Below are 22431 nucleotides of genomic sequence, written 5' to 3' on the forward strand. Positions count from 1 at the left end.
ACTAATTGATCTTATGTGTAATAAATAACTACAAACTAATTGATCTTATGTGTAATAAATAACTACAAACTAATTGATCTTATGTGTAATAAATAACTACAAACTTATTCATCTTATGTGTAATAAATAACTACAAACGTATTCATCTTATGTGTAATAAATAACTTCAAACTAATTAATCTTATGTGTAATAAATAACTACAAACTAATTCATCTTATGTGTAATAAATAACTACACACTAATTGATCTTGTGTAATAAATAACTACACACTAATTGATCTTATGTGTAATAAATAACTACAAACTAATTCATCTTATGTGTAATAAATAACTACACTCTAATTGATCTTATGTGTAATAAATAACTACAAACTAATTGATCCCATACCTAATCTGTGTATATATAATTAGAATATCAAAACTGTAATGTGCTTGCATGCTGTGTAAACAAATTTGCATTCAGTAGATTCTTGGCTAATCGCATTATAGCAAATCTTATAAAATAGGCAAATTCACAAAATCTGGCAAGTTGATTGTTAGTAGCTAGATAGAGCTGCAAGAACAGATGAGTTGCACAAAGACAGCAAATTTCTTGGCATAACGTTGCAGATTGTTCGCCTGAAATGAACCACCCAGTTTTTTCAGTTGTTTTCTTAAAATTTCTTGAATCAAAAATAGGGGTGAAGCGTAGCCCAGTGATACAGCGCTTGCTTGATGCATGGTAGGTTTGGGATTGATCCCTGTCAGTGGTCCCATTGCGCTATTTCTCACTCCAGCCAGTGCACCACGACTGGTACATCAAAGGCTGTGGTATGTGCTATCCTGTCTATGGGATGGTGCATATAAAAGATCCCTTGCTGCTAATTGAAAAAAGTAGCCCATGAAGTGGCGACAGCGGGTTTCCTCTCTCAATATCTGTGTGGTCCTTAACCATATATCTGACGCCATATAACTGTAAATAAAATGTGTTGAATGCATTGTTAAATAAAACATTACCTTCCTTCTTATCAAAAATAGTTTTTTTCTATTAGCATATTATTTTTTTTTTTTTTTTTTTTTATGGACATATTTTTGAAATGTTTACATTTCAAAGCTGAAATTAATTAATAATTTTGGCCGGAAGCCACCAGTATGCAACTTTAAACTATAGTTGAGCTATTAAAAAGAATTAAAATTATCTGGGGAGAAGCACAGCAGATTTTGTAACTTAAGTTTAAGTTGAAATTGAGTTAAGTTTGAAGAAAGGAAATGTTTTATTTAACAACACACACTTACGTTTGAGTTAGTAAAACCATTTTAGACTATGTTTTAAGTTTATAGACCTGTGAATTATTGAAAAAAATAAGGACTTTGAGTTAAACTGCAGTTGGGACATTAAAAGAAATTATGACTGCAATTTAAATTACAAGTGAATTATTTAAAGTGTGGTGAGATGCCTAGCTGATTTAAAACTGGATTTAATTACAGGTCTTGTGCTTTATTCACTAGAATGGGACTTAACTCTGTGGTAGACCTTCCTATGGAGGTACTGAGTGACTTTAGAGACAGACACTCTCTCTTTCACCCCCCCCCCCCCAACCCATCTCACATTCACATTATTTTTGGTAGTTTAGCCACCCTTATAAATATTATGGTTTGCTGTAACCAAAATTTCAGATGTTGTCTTTCAAGGTGTGTGCATGTACATGGATATGTGTGTGCAAGCTGTAATAAATATATAATTAATTAAATGATGTGTTGGGTATGTTTTAGGAAGAAGAGCTTCAACAAGAATGCGACAGACAACTTGACGAGAAAGACGAACAGATGAAACTAAAGATAAAACAACTTGAAGCTCAACATGCACTCCAGATAATGGACTATGAGGATATGTTGAATGGGGTAAGTCATCCAGATAATGGACTATGAGAAGTAATTCAGATAATGGACTATGAGGATATGTTGAATGGGGTAAGTCATCCAGATAATGGACTACGAGGATATGTTGAATGGGGTAAGTCATCCTGATAATGGACTATGAGGATATGTTGAATGGGGTAAGTCCTTTAGATAATGGACTATGAGGAGTAAATCAGATAATGGACTATGAGGATATGCTGAATGGGGTAAGTCCTTTAGATAATGGACTATGAGGAGTAAATCAAATAATGGACTATGAGGATATGCTGAATGGGGTAAGTCATCCAGATAATGGACTATGAGGATATGTTAAATGGGGTAAGTCATTTAGATAATGGACTATGAGGAGTAAATCAGATAATGGACTATGAGGATATGCTGAATGGGGTAATTCATTTAGATAATGGACTATGAGGAGTAAATCAGATAATGGACTATGAGGATATGTTGAATGGGGTAAGTCATCCAGATAATGGACTATGAGGATATGTTGAATGGGGTAAGTCATTTAGATAATGGACTATGAGGAGTTAATCAGATAATGGACTATGAGGATATAAAACAATGTGTTTAAAAAGCTACTTTTAAAGATATTCTTTCAAACATGTCATTGCTTATTGTTTTAAGTTTTTCTTTGAATGCAAGAAGTCAAGAATGTTCATATAAGCAGCCAACCAACATTAGGTAAAACTTTATGGCAGTTTAAAAATGCAATAAATATACATTGTCGGCTCAAAATATGAAGTAAAATATGGCCTGCTGTTATTTTTTTTTAAAAGCAGACCAATAGAGAATATGGCCTGCTAAGAAAAAATATGGCCAGCTGAAAAGAAAAGTTTTTGTTTAATGACGCCACTAGAGCACATTGTTTTATTAATCATTGGCTATTGGATGTCAAATTTTTTGTAATTTTGACATTTAGTCCTAAAGAGGAAACCTGCTAAAAAAGATTAAGTAGCAAAGGGATCATTTATATGCACCATCCCACAGAGAGGATATACCAGTCTTGGTGCGCTGGCAGGGATAAGAAATAGCCGAATGGGCCCACCGATGGGAATATAAGATCCTAGACTGACCACACATCAAGTGAGTGCTTTACCACTGGGCTACATCCTGCCCTGCTGGAAATAAGACAGCACAAGGTGAGTGAAGGGTTTGGAGCTGTGAGTGAAAAATTAGGACCAGAGATGTATTTTAGAGCATTATAAAATAAGATGTAAGAGAATCATGAGCTGAACTTCAACTATATAGAAGATGAGATAATCATACATACATCTGTCTCCTGTTATTTTAGCAGGTCAATTTTTATTTCTGACAACAATGGACTGTATTTCGCAGGCCACTATTGATGTGTGGAACATGAGCAATGAGGCATAGAAATCGAGCTGATAAAACTTAGCTCACAACCCAGGTGATAATTACAGATAACTATCAACTGAAAACAAAGATTCTGGACCCATATTCACAAAAAGGTGTAAATTTACGTCTACGACTAGCACTTACGTCTGCCATAGATTTACGTTTACGTGCAAGAAGCACCTTATTCTCAAAGACGGTCGTAAATGTAAACGTAACTTAGTTGGACGTAAATCTACGATTTATCACTCTCACCGAAGAAATAATTAAAAAACCCCATTAGAAACGATGGCTACCGGGTAAATAACAAATGCGCAAAACACAATTTCGTTTGTCGTCTGCTAACAATAACATCGCGAACGGCGAACCATGGCATTTTGGTATTGGTGAGGATCCGCGTTTTGGTACGAACTTGAGGACATTTGTTAAAAAGGAAAAGATAACTCAGGAGAAATTGGCCGAGTCGAAAACATCTGTTCGATCACCAACAAAAATATGTTCAATCTGTGGGTGTTCGCCATCGCAAACTGCTTCAATTGTTGGAAATGCTGCCAGTTTCCGTAAGTAATAGTAAATAACGGCGGTCATGCTTGATTTATTACATATACACGACTTACGTGCAGCGTTAGTTGTAACCGGAGGCACTCTTATATTTACGTCCAACTTTACACATAATTTACGTTTTTGTTGTTTCGTGAATAGCTCTTTAGTTGTAGATTTATGTTTACGTATAAAACTAGGCTTACTATGTTTTGTGAATATGGGTCCTGATTGTGAGTTACGTTTGGACTTTATATTTTTATCTTAGGGTTTTGATGCACTGAGAGGAAAATTACGTGAAGACTTCCTGACTCTTTTGAAGGAGGAGACCGACAGTGCTGTTGCAGTTCACCAGGTGAACATGCGTAACGAGATGGAAGCGCTCCAGCTGAGACTGGAGAGTGAGTACTCGGCCAAGGTGGCTGCCATTCAGAGACAGCAGGAAGAGTTGGAGGTAGAGCGGATGGCCATGTTGAGACAGCTGCAGCACGACATAGATAGTCTGGAGTCTCAGAGGACCAACATGCTGAAACAACAGCGCCACACTGATCTTCTGGAAGTGGAGAGAGCCAACATGTTGGAAAATAGCTTCGACGACGAGAGATCGGCCATTTGTGATAGACACAATGAGGAGATTAAGAGAATGAAACAAGAATTGGGTAAGAGGGTTATTTTTTCTTTTTGTTAATGAGGGCTATACCAAATGAGGGTTGCCATGACAAATTTAAAAATTGCCTTTTTAAAGTTAAAAAATGCCCTTTTTGTCCACTTGGAGAAAACCCTCTATAACTGTGCAACGATTCTTTTTGTACTGTGACTCTTTTTTTTCTTCGGCTAGTTACTGTTCCTGTCCAGACCACATGTATCTGTGGTAAGTCAAAGAGTGGAAAGGAAACTAGAAAGTACCTGTGTCTGTGAACATTAATAAAACATTTTAAAGTTAAAACTTTATATGAATTGCTACATGCAGTTTCTGTGGCATTGCTGTGATGTTAAAGGCTCCAAACTTTGTGGAGACTTAAATTTTATAATCATGGAAATGGTCTTGATCCAAAAATATCAAGTGTACACAAACTTTTTGTTTGATTTGCTACTTGGCAATTCAATATTGATTGCATTGCATTAGTGTAACAGATAAATCAACCTCCACTGAGGGGATTTGAACCTCAGACTCTCAGTAGTCAGTCCTAGAGTCCAGCATTCTGCCAACTATGTTAACACTAACAGTGAAATTCCCACCAGCTATTTCATTTCATTTATAGTTATTTTATGTGTTTATATCCAATTAAGGTTCAAGCACACTGTTCTGGGCACACACCTCAGCTATCTGGGCTGTCTGTCCAGGAGAGAGGGTTAATAGTTAGGGAGAGAGAAGTTGTTGTAGTGGTCGTTAAACTCGCTCTCTGGGTGGGAGCCACCAGTACCGGGAGGCAAACCCAGTACCTACCAGCCTTATGTCCGATGGCTTAACCACAACACCACCAAGGCCAGTACTAACTACTGCTCAGGGCTTCTAGAATTTTTATAAACTCCACTAGCCGTGGGATCAGAGATTTAAAACATTTACTTGCCACAATTAAAAATTCACTAGCCCAACTTTACTTTAAGTTAATCGAATTTACTAAATAATAGTAGTAATAATCAGATATGTCACCTAAAGGGAGAGATAGAGCTTAAAAACATTAATATTGGGGGTTTGGGGTGGGGGCACAATATTCATATTTACAAAATTGACTTAACTGCAATTATTTTTTTCACTAGCCATCGGGCATGGCAATAGTAGTTATTTACTAGCCCAACATTGAATATCACTAGCCATGGGAGTGGGGCTACCATAATCTAGAAGCCCTGTACTAACCCAACATTGAATATCACTAGCCATGGGAGTGGGGCTACCATAATCTAGAAGCCCTGTACTAACCCAACATTGAATATCACTAGCCATGGGAGTGGGGCTACCATAATCTAGAAGCCCTGTACTAGCCCAACATTGAATATCACTAGCCATGGGAGTGGGGCTACCATAATCTAGAAGCCCTGCTGTTAGTAGGAGCAATTTATACCAACACAACTGTTGAACATTATTTCTGTTCACAAATTAAGACCAAATTTGTAGTGTCATAATGTAAATAATGTATTTAATAATACTCATGTCAATAAGTATTTATGTTTTCCAGTATTGCATGTACATATCATTTTCCAAAAATCACTTCTTTGTTTTCATGTTGAATATTACTTGCTCGATTAAGGTTGTAAATTAATTCAGTCATTTCTGTATCACATCTAATATTTTATTTATGTTGCAAAACTCTTTATTTGATTTTTGTTTTATGTTTTAGTTGACGAGTTTGATAAAGAACGCACAGCGTTAATGCAGAATTATGAAGACCGGATAGCTCAAATGAGAGAACAGCTGGGAGACTTGAGAGCATGTGTTGATGCCGAAAGAAGTCAACACAGTGAACAGCTTGCCAGGCAGCACGAGAGCATTGAGCGGGAGTTGACTCAACAGATACGCAGAGCTCTCATGGTAAACATGTTAACAAAATATTTTAGAACAACCTTCCCCTAAGACCCCCCAACTTTTTAACTGTTTTAAAGTTTGTTTGTATGTTTTACAACACCACTAAGAGAACATTGGTTTATTCATCATCATTCATTGGATGTCAAACATAGGGCTAGTTCTGGCACTTGCCAAATTCGCCAGTTCGCAAATAATTTCATGAAATAATTGATAAATATATTAGAAAATAACTGGGTTTCTGCAATTTTTTTAAGTTTACTAGATAATTTGGCAAAATTGTTTGATGACCCAAGGCTAGCCCACAAACATTTGGTAATTCTGACAGAGTCTTAGAGGAAGCCCGCTACATTTTTTCATTATATTAACGTAAAGACAAAAACTTTTTGTATACACCACAAATCTATCGAATGAAGCTGCTATATTTCCCTTTTGATATGGAATACTTCACAGGGCTGTCTGCTGTCATTTGAGCTATCTTGGTGTTATAATATTATTATTATTATATCTCCTGTACCTGGGCTACATGGAACCTGAAGTGTCTGCTGGGTATCATCCCCATGTGAGGTCACTGCTTGCTGACTCGTTTTAGGTTGGAGTTGGTATGGGAATGAATAAATCCCTCATTATCTCATGGTTAACTGGATATAATTTTTTTTTTTCTTTTTTTTTTTTCCTCTGATGCAAGTCATAGTCATGCATTACTTATAAATACAAAATGACTGTGTTGAATGGTGAGTTAAGTTTGTTAAATACAGTGAAACCTCACCTAATGACCTCTCCATCCTCCCAGTTTTAAGACATATATTAAAGTCAGGGAAGCTATCTTAGTGCTACGAAATTGTAAAACCATTGTATGCTATGACGTCATTATGGCGTGTGCTATAGTGACATCGTAGCCTACGATGGTTTTACAATTTCATAGTGCTAAGATAGTTTCAAAAATCCCTAGCCTGGAATATTTCCTTATTACTGAATGAAAAAAATAATACACTCCAGTATTAAAACTACCCCATTATTATGGATTAATGTAAAGTTAGACCCAGTGGTTATTTTCAGTACATTTTTGACCTCACAAAGTGACCACAGCATTATCTATCCTGTCAAACAAGCAATAAACAATAATGGGAAGCTAAAAAAAATGCTTTGAAAAAATGTATTCCTTTCGTACTAGCAAGAAATTGGTCTATAAATTCATATGGCATGATTAAATTGTTGCTATATATGGTGCTCAATCTTTTTTATATTTCGATGTCAGAAGGTTGAAAAGTAGCATATATTGTATGAGTTAAAACATTTACACACAGACATTTTCATAAAAACAAATTCATAACATGATTCAATAGTACGGAAATTTGTTTATCTGGTCAGTTTTAGGAAAACCATACTGTCCAGATAAATGGGTTCAACTGAACATAATATTAAATACATTGCTAAGAATGTCTACAAATTATATTGTGGTAAATTTTTATCAAGTTAAATATATAAATATTAAATACATAGCTGCAATTGCTAACAGTTGGGACCACATTATACATGTATACTGTCCAGAAATTATTTTAAGTAACACTGTGTACAGTACAGTTTCAAATGGTTTAACTATATATTGAATCTTTTTGCAATTTTTAAGACAATACAATTTTTTAATACCAAATAGTTGCAGTTTTAAATAATTTTGAAGTATAGATGAACAAAAGTTGCTTTTTTGCGTTGTGTTTTTTGTTTGTTTGCATAGGTGCAAGAAAAATTAAACAATGTTTCTTTGTTCTTGTAGGATGAGCTGCAAAATGCATTTGAAGAGGAAAACCGTCAACTAGAACGCAAGATTGAAGTTCTTCAGGCTGAGATATCGGAACTGAAATCTGTTATAGAGAACAAAGATAAAACTATTATTGAGCTGAGAGAGAAACTGTCAGAAATAGATTCCCAGAGGCAGCAAGTAAGTGTATTTATTATGTCCTTTACTTGTGATGATCTCCAGTAAAACCTATGTTAAGCAGCTACTTAAAGAGTGAAAAGACTGTTACCATCCATATGGTTCAACATAACCGAGTTAATAATAATCATATGAAGCACATATGTAATAACAAGTGTAATGATGTAATTTTGGGAAGTGACGTCATAACATGACGTTGCTTCTCCTGTCCTAGTTCAGACTGTCTCTTTCTAGTTGTGGCTGAAACACTAATAAATGGATAATAAAGAAAATATTACACTCGCGTGTGAGTTGTGCTGATTTTACGAAACTCGTGTCAGGATTCTTGTATTACCTTCACTCTCGCTCGGGCAATACCAAAATCCTGACACTCGTTTTGTAAAATAAGTACGACATACACGCTTGTATAATAATCTCTGTGTATATTAAGACACTTCATTCCATGTTTTAGTGTTTACAGTATCCCTATACTTTTCAAAATCCTACAAAGTGTTCCCCTATTTGTGTCTCGCCTTTAGAAAGTAAAAAGTCAAGATACATTTATTACTTTGATGGCGGTGATGGTGTCAACTTTTGCATTGAAGGTAACATTAAAGTTTCACCTTTAGATCAGTTTCTTACAAACTACATGTCATTAAAACTTGGTTTATAGTTGCACAGAGCGCCAAGACCTTTTATGGTAGGCAAGAAATTTAATTCTGTGGAATTCTTGTTTATGTCCATGGTAATTTTCATTCCTTCTGCTTTAATACATACAGGTTAATTTGTATTTACGTATATTTGTCATTTGTAAAAGTGTACATTTTTCTTAAACCTTTTATTGGTTTGTCATTGAAGGGAAATAACTCTTCAGGTACGATTCAATACTAGGAGTTCACTTCTGTTAATGTGAACACTTTTAGGAGAAAACACTGTCCGGATTAACAAGGTTCCACTGTATATTAGGCAGTTGTTTTATGAATGTGGCTCTGAGCAGGTTTGATCTATATTAACAACTCATCTGTACAAAGTTAGTCTCTAAATGAGCTTTAATGAGTATTAACATTGTTAATAATTATGCCTTAGGTATTACATAGTGAACATTTATAGGTTTTACTTGGCAATTGAATGGAATTTCATTTTGGTTGAAACAATCAATATCCATGTTGAAAAAAACAGAAGTTAAACTACAAATGAAGAGTTTCATTGCAAAATGCGATAAAGGCACACACCCAATCCTAAAAACATTTTATTCCAAACCACCATAAACACTACGTCAGTTTCTCTGCAACTGCGTTATATCCTCAGACAATTGTATCGCGGTTTGCTGAAAACTGAATTTGAACTTTGTGTTTGTTTATGTGTGAACAGTGTCTGAGTGGCGTTTGCACAATGGTTTTTAATATGGCGTTTATCGCGTTTTGCAGTGAAACTCTTCAAACTATTTTTGTCAACTTTGCATTATCATGTAATGTTTATTTCAGTTGGAAATAGAGGCTGAATCATGTAAGAATGACACACTTTTACTGAGCCCAACAGATGAGCTACTTTTAGAGAAAGAGCAGCTAGAAAAGTGTAACTGTGACATGGAACGAGAAATAGACAGCTTAGTATTGGAGAGGGAGGAATTTCTAAAGTGTAGAACTGACATGCAGCTTAAAATGGACAAATTAGTTTCAGAGAAGGAAGAATTAGTACAGTGCAGGACAGACATGCAGAATGAACTAGACAAACTTGTTTCAGAGAAGGACGAATTGGAGCAGTGTAAAAGAGACATGCAGTGTGAAATAGACAACTTGATGTCAGAAAAAGAAATATTAATACAGTGTAGGACAGACTTGCAGACTGAAATCGAAGAATTTGTGTCCGAGAAAAAGGTGTTTGAAGAAGAAAAAACTGAAATGCAAAGTGAAATAAATTGGTTGAAATCAGAAAAACCACATTCTACGCCTTTTGAACAGGTGAGTTTGTGTTTAAATTGAAATTGAGTGTATTAGAGACAACACTCTAAACATGAAATGATTCAGACACTTTTTAATATGATAAACTGATCTAGTTTTGAGGTGGGATGTAGCCCAGTGGTAAAGCACATGGTCTGGGATCGATCTGTGTTGATGGGTCCATTGGGCTATTTCTCATTTCAGCCAGTGCACCACGACTGGTATATCAAAGGCCATGGTGTGTGTTATGCTGTTTGTGGGACAATGCATACTAATGAAAACATGTAGCAGGTTTCTTCTCTAAGGCTAAAAATTACAAAAAATTTAGCATCCAATAGCTGATGATTAATAAATCAGTGTGCTCTAGTGGTGCCATTAAACAAAACCAACTTCAATTTGAACTGTAATATGACTGAATCTTAAATATTTTTCATCCAAACTTACATTTCCCCAGCTGTAATGTAATTATCTTTTTACTTCCAGATATCACTAATGCATTCTAACCAATCCATTTTTAAAATTTTGTGTTAATGAATAGACCAACCTATGCTTTTTAAATACTGTTACAGCCATTTAACCATCCCACCCACCCCCCAAAAAAACAAAACAAAAAAGCATTACTAAAAAATACCAGAAACATATTGGATTATGCTCTTGCTTGGAAAACAAAACAGACTAAAAACTGGTTTCATAAACTGTGTACATGTCATTGAATACTATCTGTTTTGGATATGCTTTTTCCAGCAAAGCTTGCTGGCTGATAATGAACGTTTAAAATGCAGACTGCAGCAAACACTACAACAAATGGAAGAGCTTTCAAGGAATATGGAACAGGTTAGTATTGGTCAGAAAAATGAAAATGTTCAAGTCGCATACAAAGTTTAAGCTGGATAACCCCACCCAAGTTGTTAACAGTTTGGTTCATTCTGTTCAGTAATAGTTAACAAAATTAGTAGGGTTTTTTTTTATCAAACAAAATGCAAGAACAAAAGTAATTAAACAGAATTAGTGGATTTATGAAGAAATATATTTGTCAAATTAAAACATTTAGTGATAATCAACATAACATTATCTCATAGAATGCTGTTCAAACATAACAGGATTTTTTGTTTTATTAATTAACAACTTTTGACTGTTTATCTGTTTTCTCTTATTAAATGACAAGTATTATGTGTATGGCTGGGAGTTGCATAAGGGTCTATACTACCAAATCAGATCCCATAGACAACAATAGTAACATTTGTGGCTAAAACTCCCACCTGCAGCATATCAATTGACATAAAAGCCACAGATATAGATACTACTACCCCTCACCCTTAAAGTGAATCAGAAAAAAATGGGGGTCAAGCTGCTCATTTCTGAGATAACGGGTAGCGTCTATGACTACCCTCATTCCACTCAAAATTCAAGTACTTTTTTTCACAGGTACCCCATGCATGTTTCAAGCACAAGGCTACTTGACACAGTGGTACTAGATGAAATAAAATTGCATACATGTTTTGCCCAGATGAAACCATTTTTTTTTTTTTACCACCAGTACACTCATATTTATCACCAATCACAGGACTTGTGGTGTTCACTTCTCTTTCAAAAGTTCGGTGCACCTTGAATGTAAGTTTGACCCAGCCCGAAGTTATTTGGTTTAGTACTACCATAAGGTGTATTTTGATTAGTTACGTACATTTTCAACATCTTTATTTTAGAACTCTGTGTGCTTTACAAAACCAGTGATCACTTCTCACTTCGTCAAGGTATTTCACTTCATGTTTGTGTGTGCACTGTGTGAATTAACCACATCTGTTTTCACAGAAAAATGGAATTCTCCAAACTCAGCTGTGTGACTTACAGAAAAACCAGCTTGACTTGTCTAAACTGAAGGTGTGTGTGTATGTGTTTTTCTACTAACATTTATAACGTTCTTATTTTATAAGCTGTATGTTTAAAACAAGGTGCATATCTACTTTGTTTGATTTTGTAATGCTGGATTCTCTTCTGTAACATGTCGGGCGGGATGTAGCCCAGTGGTACAGCATTCGCTTGATGCATGGTTGGTCTGGGATTGATCCCCGTCGGTGGGCCCATTGGGCTATTTCTCGCTCCAGCCAGTGCACCACAACTGGTACATCAACGGCCGTGGTATGTGCTATCCTGTCTATGGGATGGTGCATATAAAAGATCTCTTGCTGCTAATCGAAAGAGTAGCCCATGAAGTGGCGACAGCAGGTTTCCTCTCTCAATATCTGTGTGGTCCTTAACCATATGTTCAACACCATATAACCGTAAATAAAATGTGTTGAGTGTGTCATTAAATAAAATATTTCCTGCCTTCTTCTATAACATGTCAAACATCAGCAACCTTAAAGTGGCAGACCCTAGTTTCAACCCATGAAAATGGACACTAAACACTAGTAACACATTGGGATAAAGTTACATTAGAGTGAAACAAGAGTTGGTGATGATGAAATCGAGAAATACCCTTAAAACACAAGCCTAGAGCGTGTCTCAGTAACCATAATTAACACTAAACACTAGTAACACATTGGGATAAAGTTACAATAGAGTGAAACAAGAGTTGGTGATGATGAAATCGAGAAATACCCTTAAAACACAAGCCTAGAGTGTGACAGTAACCATAATTAACACTAAACACTAGTAACACATTGGGATAAAGTTACATTAGAGTGAAACAAGAGTTGGTGATGATGAAATCGAGAAATACCCTTAAAACACAAGCCTAGAGCATGTCTCAGTAACCATAATTTCTCAGAAATATCTGTTTTTAAGAATATGAAAAATTAATATTGTGGTATTAGAAACACTTTGGTTGTATGGAAATGAATATTCTAAATCATAAAATCTAAGTACATGTATTGACAGATTTCTGTTATAAAAAATGGCCAATATTGTAAAATATGCTGTAAATGTTTTAAAACTAGGGTCTGTCACTTTAAAACAAATTGTTTGATGTCTAAACTGACTGTTTAAACTTACCTCAAACATATTTTTTGTGTGTATAATATTAACACTTTTTAAAAGCAAATACTGACTGACCAACCTACTACTGTTGGTTCCCAGAAAACCAAATGTTTTAAAGATGGTCTATATCTGACATTGATCTTCTCAAATGTTTTAAAGATGGTCTATATCTGATATTGATCTTCTCAAATGTTTTAAAGATGGTCTATATCTGACACTTGATCTTCTCAAATGTTTTAAAGATGGTCTATATCTGACATTGATCTTCTCAAATGTTTTAAAGATGGTCTATATCTGATACTTGATCTTCTCAAATGTTTTAAAGATGGTCTATCTGACACTTGATGATCTTCACAAATGTTTTAAGGATGATCTTTATATCTGATACTTGATCTCAGATGAGTTAAGGATGGTCTATATATTTGATACTTTGTTTTCTCAAATGTTTTGAGGACAGTCTGTATATTACTAGTAGATATTTTTCTCATATATTATCAGGATGGTTTCTATATTTGATATTTTTATATCTTGAATGCACCAGGAGGAGAACTATGACCTTCAGCTCCAGCTCGAGTCACTGCAGACACAATTAAATGACTCTGGTCTTATGAAACACCAAAAAGAAAAGGTAATTTGTCAGATTTTTTTATTAATTTCAATAGTTACGAAATAATTAAAATGAGTTGCTCAAGATAAATTTAAAAAGAAGCATGTGTTAGCTACATTTAATTGTATTGCACTCTGGTAATCGGCATAATTTTTATAAAGTGTTGACTTCCTAAGTTGGATAAGGAGTAAGTGCTGGTATTTTTAATTGATATTTTGATAAGAAAGAAATGTGATCAGGTTTTAAATAAGAATATCCATTACAAACACAACACCAGGTGACATTTGATTTTATAGAAATGTAATAAGCTGGGTGACAGAACAGTTAGTTTATTATCCATATAGTTCAAGATATTCAGAGAAATATAATCAGTATGACCCACATGTTATAATGATTTCACGTGCACCACGGATAACGTAATTTTGTGAAGCGACGAATTTTGTGAAGCGACGTCATAACTTAATGTGTGTTTTCAATGTAAATGCTTATAAAAAATGACGGGTCATTTCAGAAAATGAAGTCGTTTCGTCGTCTCTTTTTAGTTACGTTTTCAACGTTTTGACAAGGTCCTAGCTTGTTATTCATAAAAATAATATTTTGGATAATGTGGATAATAAAGAAATTATTACACTCACGTGTGAATCGTACTGATTTTACGAAGCTTGTGTCAGGATTCATGTATTACCCTCGCTCTCACTCATGTAATACAATAATCCTGACACTAGTTTCGTATAATCAGTATGACACACAAGCTCGTATAATAATCTCTGTATCTGACAGAGACTGTGTAATTAGCACAGTTTGATTAGCTTTTCTGTATTGATAAAGGCTGATTAAAAAATATATTCATTTCCAAATCTAAAATGAATAACCAATATATGCAATACATAGCTAGTGAAAAAGTCTTTATGATAAAACATACTAAACATAATACTGTGAAATCAGTTATTTTTGTGACCTTACATTTTCGTGGTTTTGCTAGAAAACACATTTCATTGGATACTTATATTTGTGGATCGAACAGCTAGTAATATAAATTTGTATTACATGTACACAGGTATTGTTTTCGTTATGTTCTTAACTCTGTTGACTGCAATTCTCCACGAATTGCACGAAAATTAGACCACCATTTCACTTTTGGAAATTTACAGTGGTAGATCAGAGGTTTTACGAACTCTGATTTGAGCAAGGATCCAATCAGATCCCTTCTTACAAATGTACTGAATTATATTTAAATACTGCCACTGCAGGATAAGAGAGGCGTAGTGCTGGAGCGGAATATCACTCTGAAGAGGCTGTTACAGGAGACAACAGATAAGGTGAGTACTTTACTAAAATAAAGACACTTTATTTACTCTCGGCCAATTCATTAAAAATATAGGGCTGAATTTATGAAGCCTGTTTTCTCAAACACAGGTGTTTAAGCATTGTAAATGCATGTAGTTACACACGTGTAAGTCAGGTGTTTAAGCATTGTAAATGCATGTAGTTACACACGTGTAAGTCAGGTGTTTAAGCATTGTAAATGCATGTAGTTACACACGTAGTTACACACGTGTAAGTCAGAAACAGGCTTTGTAAATTTGGCTTATACAAACTAAAAATATTTCATGGTTTATCAGAATTTTACAAATAATTACAAATAAAAGCCACCAGTATTTTTCGTTCCAGCCGGTGTTCCACATCTGGTGTAATAAAGGCCATGTTATGTACTATCCTGTCTGTGGGATGATACTGTTAAAAGATCTCTTGCTACTAATCAAAATGAGTTGCCCATAGAATGGCAACAGCTGGTTTTCTCTCTCATTGTCAATGTGGTCTGACGCCACATAACTGTAGTTAAAATGTGTTCAGTATGTCGTTAAATAAAAACATTTCATTCTTTCTTTCTTATAGACCCAAATATTACTTTAGGATAATGCTACGTCTTTGAAAGAGAATTTGGGGTGGGATATAAGATAGTGGTAGAACACTCGGTTGATGTCAGTGGTAACACTCGGATGATGTCAGTGGTAGAACACTCGGTTGATGTCAGTGGTAGAACACTCGGTTGATGTCAGTGGTAACACTCGGTTGATGTCAGTGGTAGAACACTCGGTTGATGTCAGTGGTAACATGGATGATGTCAGTGGTAGAACACTCAGATGATGTCAGTGGTAGAACACTCGGTTGATGTCAGTGGTAGAACACTCAGATGATGTCAGTGGTAGAACACTCGGTTGATGTCAGTGGTAGAACACTCAGATGTCAGTGGTAGAACACTCGGTTGATGTCAGTGGTAACACTCGGATGATGTCAGTGGTAGAACACTCGGTTGATGTCAGTGGTAGAACACTCGGATGATGTCAGTGGTAGAACACTCGGTTGATGTCAGTGGTAACACTCGGTTGATGTCAGTGGTAGAACACTCGGTTGATGTCAGTGGTAACACTCGGTTGATGTCAGTGGTAACACTCGGTTGATGTCAGTGGTAACATGGATGATGTCAGTGGTAGAACACTCAGATGATGTCAGTGGTAGAACACTCAGATGATGTCAGTGGTAGAACACTCGGTTGATGTCAGTGGTAACATGGATGATGTCAGTGGTAGAACACTCGGTTGATGTCAGTGGTAGAACACTCGGATGATGTCAGTGGTAGAACACTCGGTTGATGTCAGTGGTAGAACACTCGGTTGATGTCAGTGGTAACACTCGGATGATGTCAGTGGTAGAACACTCGGTTGATGTCAGTGGTAGAACACTCGGTTGATGTCAGTGGTAACACTGTTGATGTCAGTGGTAGAACACTGATGATGTCAGTGGTAACACTGCTGATGTCAGTGGTAGAACACTGATGATGTCAGTGGTAGAACACTCGGATGATGTCAGTGGTAGAACACTGATGATGTCAGTGGTAGAACACTCGGATGATGTCAGTGGTAGAACACTGATGATGTCAGTGGTGGAACACTCGGATGATGTCAGTGGTAGAACACTCGGATGATGTCAGTGGTAGAACACTCAGATGATGTCAGTGGTAGAACACTCAGATGATGTCAGTGGTAACACTGATAATGTCAGTGGTAGAACACTCGGTTGATGTCAGTGGTAGAACACTCGGATGATGTCAGTGGTAACACTCGGTTGATGTCAGTGGTAGAACACTCGGTTGATGTCAGTGGTAGAACACTCGGATGATGTCAGTGGTAACACTTGGTTGATGTCAGTGGTAGAACACTCGGTTGATGTCAGTGGTAGAACACTCGGTTGATGTCAGTGGTAGAACACTTGGATGATGGGGTCAAAAGGTGACAAATGATACATCAGTTAAATCCAGTGTCCAATTTCAATTTGAAAGTACACAGTTTTTTAAAATTTAAGAACATTTACCAAACTGCTAAACTTTTTGTCTTAGTATAGAAATAATTTACTTAAAATTCTGCAGATATGGTGATCACAAAATATATGTCAGAGGTGATAGTTTTCCGGCTTTATCCAGAATTCTGGATTTTTAATCGTCTGTACAGTGTTTCCAGTTTTTCCACTGTTTATCAAAACTTTTCCGTATTCTCCATCAAGGACTTACGATAGGTTTTGACTAATGCTTTGCATCCATTTTGAATAGGGACTGCCATTTTATACCACTGTGCAACCCTAACTCGGGTGAATATCAGTACCCGACCACCATTATTAAATTGTCCAGATTTATTTTCATAATCCAGTCATCTCTGATATGTCATAAACTATTCACATTCCATTTCTCTCTCTGCAGCTGTTGACCGTCATATCTGCACTTGCTTCATCTCAGTCGAAGCACATGAGGGAAATAGAAGAATGGAAGAAAAAGACTAAGGACGTTTCTCATGTGGAGAATTTCACGAAGCATCAGATGGGTTTAGCCGAACAGCAGCATCAGCTAATGGACCTGCAGGCGCTCTCCATAGAGAATACCGATGTCATGCACAGAGTGCTGTTCGGTATCTACCAACATTATAATGGCTTCTCTCTTCCTAATTTGTATCTCCCACATTAAAGATGAATTACTTTGATAATGCATAAGCAACTAAGGCAATTTCTCACAGCATTTGGCATTGTCGTGGAGATTGCCATGGAATTTTTAATTCAGTTTATTTTTCCACAGCATGATTTTGGCCATAGACATTTTCTTATGTACAAGGGTTGATAATGTACCTGCAAAGTGTTCATTATATTTATTGAAATACAAGGCATGCATACATACATAACATAACATCACATCACATACATTTATTGCAGTTATATCCCCCCCCCCCCCATTACAATACAAAGTAGTCATGTTCATTCCATTATTGCAATATTCCATTATTGCAATATCTTTTATTCTAAATGTAGAGGTACAAAAAATAAACAATTTTGAATTCAAGAAAAAGATACAGCCTTGTCATACCTGTAGTGTGGATGCAAGGTGGGGCAGTTGCACCTCCAGAAAAATTAGAAAAAGTGTAATTTTTTAAAGTAAAAAATGTCCTTTTCGTGTACCTGGAGAAGACCTATTACTGTGCCCCAATTTGTTTTGTACTGCCACGTCTTTTATTGTAGTCAAGGAATGGCCCTGATTTGTTATCTGAACTGCTTTAACATTATGTGTAGGTACCGGGTATTGCTATAACCGGTAACACTTGGTTTTATTGTTGGTGTTTTTGCAGAAACTGAAGAGCGTCATCGGAATAAGATTCTTCTGCTGGAGGCTGAAAGGAATCGGCTAAAAATGGAGCTGCAGTCCACTCGAAGTCAGCTCAGTGACAACTGTGAAAAAATGAAAAATATTGTGAGTTCAATTTAACATCTCTTTCTTTAGTAATCTCTTTTTTTGAAGCTCCAGTAGTTATGGGGTGGCTTTTGTTGCATGGCTTCATATGTACATGTTGTTGGCAAATATTAACATGCTATCCATTGGTAATTATGATTGTATTACTCTATTATCTTAAAGACAGCAAACAAGAAATGTCAATATCTCTCTAGTACCCATATCATTTTGGTAATGGAGACAGGAATTAAAAGTATCGGAGAATTGTTTTAATAATCTTTATGGTCTAGGTGGGGTTTTTTCTCCCCATTAACTTGTTAAGCAAAATACTGTAACCAGCTCATTGACTAAAATCACCCAAAATATTATTTAAAAACATGTTTTTTATTCTACTAATTGAAAAGTATATTGACTGACTATCAAAATGGGGAGTAGGCTTACAGCTATTTTTATTATTATTATTAAAAAAAAATTGGTGGTTATAATATTATTCTTGAGGACAGGTAATGTGTCTATAAAAGAGAAAACACTCCACGTTTTTCCATATTCTTAGGCTAAAACAAATGTGTTTCTGTAAATGTGTTGAAAAAAAAAAGTAGGATAGGTTAGCTTTTGTTTTCTTTTCTTTTTAATTGTGGTCCAAATAAAATGTTATACATGTATATGTACTCTTTTTCACCTACATATTGATTTAAAAAGAATATATAGAAAAATGTTAGGGTTGGCCCTTTTTTCTAGGTAAGATTGGGTTCCTGAAAACAGACAATTTTTTTAAAGGCCTTATTACTATTTTTTGTTAACAGATTATTATATACATGTGGCACTGCACCGCTTGTGTGATAGCTTTGTGTTGTTGGTATTATTTCACAGTCCTGCTCCATCCTGTGACATAGTTTATAGTGCTTCCACCTTTTTGTGTGTCAGATGAAGAACTTCCAAATCAAATACAAATATAAGCTGGTGGGTAAACGAAAAAAAAAAAGCTGGCAAAAAATTATAAATGTCTACAAAATTGTTTAAAACAATCTGAATAGCCCACCATTATTTTTTGAATGAGTGTATTTTGTAACGAGTATAATATTTTAGCTTTTATAAAATTCAAAATTATAGATTTGATTTGGTGATTATAAAAAAACAATACTGTTTCAACTGACAGACACAATAATTTTTTGCTTGTGTTTTAGGGAGTGGGTAATTCTTTTTCATAGCATGTGATATTGCAGGCCTTGCATTTAAAAAACACTGAACAAGTAAAGTTTCACTAAAAATACTTACTGTTATATGCACCAAAAAAAGTAACTTTGCTAATCCTTTTCACACTAATGGAATGACTAACTTTAAAATCATAATTGTCATTGTTTTTTATATTTAATATATATATATATATACATATACATACATACATACATACATATATACATATACTGAACAAAATAAGAAACTTCCGCTAACTTTGCTTGAATATAACTTGATGAAAACAAACCGGGGGAATAATTGTTATATATGCGTTTAAAGAGTGTTCCATGATGCATTGTTTGGTGCAAAAATCATGGCCATGGGTTAACAGAAACTGGGAGAAATTTTGACCAAGTGTGGTAGGGGTTAAAAATAAAAACACCCACATAATAACGGGTATGACCACCTCTTGAATTGACCACTGCAGTGCATCGCAGGCGCATAGAATTGACTAAAGTGTTGATTTCTGTCTGTGGAATATTGTTCCATTCCTGAATGAGCGCTTGACGAAGTTCGTTGACGTTAGCGGGTGGGTTGGGACGACGCCTCAATCGTCTGTCCAGACTATCCCAGACATGTTCGATGGGGTTGAGATCGGGACTTTTAGCGGGCCAGTCATCAATGAAATCAATGTTATTTGTCTCTAGCTGTATGAGAGGTGGCATTATCATGCTGAAAAATCGAGATGTTGGCGTTGTTATGGAACAGAGGAATGAGGTGATAAGTGAGAATGTCATCGCGGTAACGTTGAGCATTTAAATTGCCATCAATGATGACTAGTGGTGAATGATAACCATGGGCAATGGCTGCCCAGACCATGACATAACCCCCACCCACGAAACGATCTCGTTCAAGAATACAACAGTCAGCATAGCGTTCATTTCTCCTATGGTAGACGTGCACCCTGCCAACACCACGTTGTAAAGAAAATCTGGATTCATCCGAAAAAAGAATGGTATTCCAGCGTTGCCGTATCCAACGAGTGTGTACACGTGCCCAATTAAGACGATGACGTTGCGTTAAAACGCATCCGACGTAAGGACGTTGTTCATGTAAACCGTTCTCCCGCAGACAATTACGAACAGTTTGCCCACTGATTCGATTATTATGAAGCCCAGGTGTGTTAGTAGCAGTGGCAGTTTGGAATCGATTGCGCAAATGCGTGTTCATGATATAGCGGTCTTGACCACGCGTTGTAACACGCGGACGTCCACGACGTGGCAAGTCGTTGGTGCTTCCTGTTGTTCGAAATCTTACGCGAAGATTTCATATCGCTCGACTAGAACTCCCAACATGCCTTGCAATGTCTTCTGTCGACATGCCAGCATCAAGCATGCCAATCGCCCGTTCGCGTAAATTATTGGGTATTCTTGGCATACAAAAAATGCTACAGTGTAAAAAACTTTAATTTTTTTTCAAATTTTGAAGCGTTTTCGTTCACTTGACAACAGTGTCAGTAAGACAAGTAAAACAAATTGACCGAATACTACACGGGACATGATGAACCATGCATGCACGTGCAAATTGAATTTCACGTTGTCGACGATTAACAGTGCAAAAATAATCGATAAAATTCATAAATCCTGATAATACAGCTCACGGCTAATACTACCTATATAATTTCATTACACAATGAATTCTTTAACACAACAAATACTATATGTACAAATTGGAAGTTTCTTTTTTTGTTCAGTATATATATATATATATATATAATCATTATTTTAACAATACTTAAAAACAAAATGTCCCATTAAAAAAGTTATAGTTTGGGTTATTGACAAAAAACACTAATTAAAATAGAAATTTAAAAGAACCTTCGACCTTTTATTAAATTTTATTGGTTTATTGATGTCAGTTTCAAGTTGTGCATGTTTAATGCTCTGATATACTTACCTTCTTTTCTAACAGCTACTATCACAACTGGTTGTTTATTTAAATTATAATGTATGGAAATTAGGTGTCTGATATTGATATTTTGTTAACAAAGTGTTGAATTGTGTGTGCATGTTTGCATGTAATTATTTCAAGTTGTTGCACTTTACGCATTTCACTTCATGCTGAAGTTGGATTAATTTTCTGGATAATATCATTTATGACTTTATGTAAAATGACCCATCTATTTTAATTCATTCTTAATAGCCACTCCAATTTGTGATAGGTGATCTAACTACATCTCATGTTATTGCATTTTCAGATGACCTTACATTCAACCAATCAAAACTCTGCTGTCATGCATTTGACCGGCTAAACAAAAGCTATAATGTATTTGAAATAATTGTTCATGATGAAATTTCATCTGGACATAAAATTAGTTTGGCTCACATCAGATCCATTAACACAAACTAAGGCAGAGGAAGTGAGATCTGAATTCAATCAAATTGTTAAGCAGACGCCGATCGAGGGGGGGGGGGGGGGGGGTCAGAACTCCTCCTGCTCACAACAAAATGTTTTTCCACTTCTTGCTAATACACAACTTCCATTTCACTAGTTTCATATATACCTCACCCCTGCAAAACATCCTTGATCTGTGTCTGGTAAAATTACTTGTTGATCAACTTGTATTGACATTAAAGCTGAATCACAGTTCACAGTGTTGACCATATCAGTATTTTCATTATAGATACCTGTATATATATTGAACTGTCTAAACTGAATACTCCAAATGCTTA

General features: G+C 35.6%; 1 protein-coding gene across 3 annotated transcripts in view; it reads left to right on the forward strand.

The window, feature by feature from the left end:
- LOC121371486 (ninein-like protein) overlaps window positions 1-22431 on the forward strand; it is an 82181-nt gene that overhangs the window by 55064 nt on the left and 4686 nt on the right. For all 3 annotated transcript variants that reach the window (XM_041497413.1, XM_041497414.1, XM_041497415.1), the window contains 11 exons: window positions 1754-1882; window positions 4065-4455; window positions 6136-6326; window positions 8092-8256; window positions 9717-10193; window positions 10917-11006; window positions 11982-12050; window positions 13690-13776; window positions 15006-15074; window positions 17510-17714; window positions 18423-18544. In XM_041497413.1, coding sequence (XP_041353347.1) covers window positions 1754-1882; window positions 4065-4455; window positions 6136-6326; window positions 8092-8256; window positions 9717-10193; window positions 10917-11006; window positions 11982-12050; window positions 13690-13776; window positions 15006-15074; window positions 17510-17714; window positions 18423-18544 — 1995 coding nt within the window. The remainder of the gene's footprint in view (window positions 1-1753; window positions 1883-4064; window positions 4456-6135; window positions 6327-8091; window positions 8257-9716; window positions 10194-10916; window positions 11007-11981; window positions 12051-13689; window positions 13777-15005; window positions 15075-17509; window positions 17715-18422; window positions 18545-22431) is intronic.

The sequence above is a fragment of the Gigantopelta aegis genome, chromosome 4 (genome assembly GCF_016097555.1).
Source record: "Gigantopelta aegis isolate Gae_Host chromosome 4, Gae_host_genome, whole genome shotgun sequence".
Taxonomy (NCBI): domain Eukaryota; kingdom Metazoa; phylum Mollusca; class Gastropoda; order Neomphalida; family Peltospiridae; genus Gigantopelta; species Gigantopelta aegis.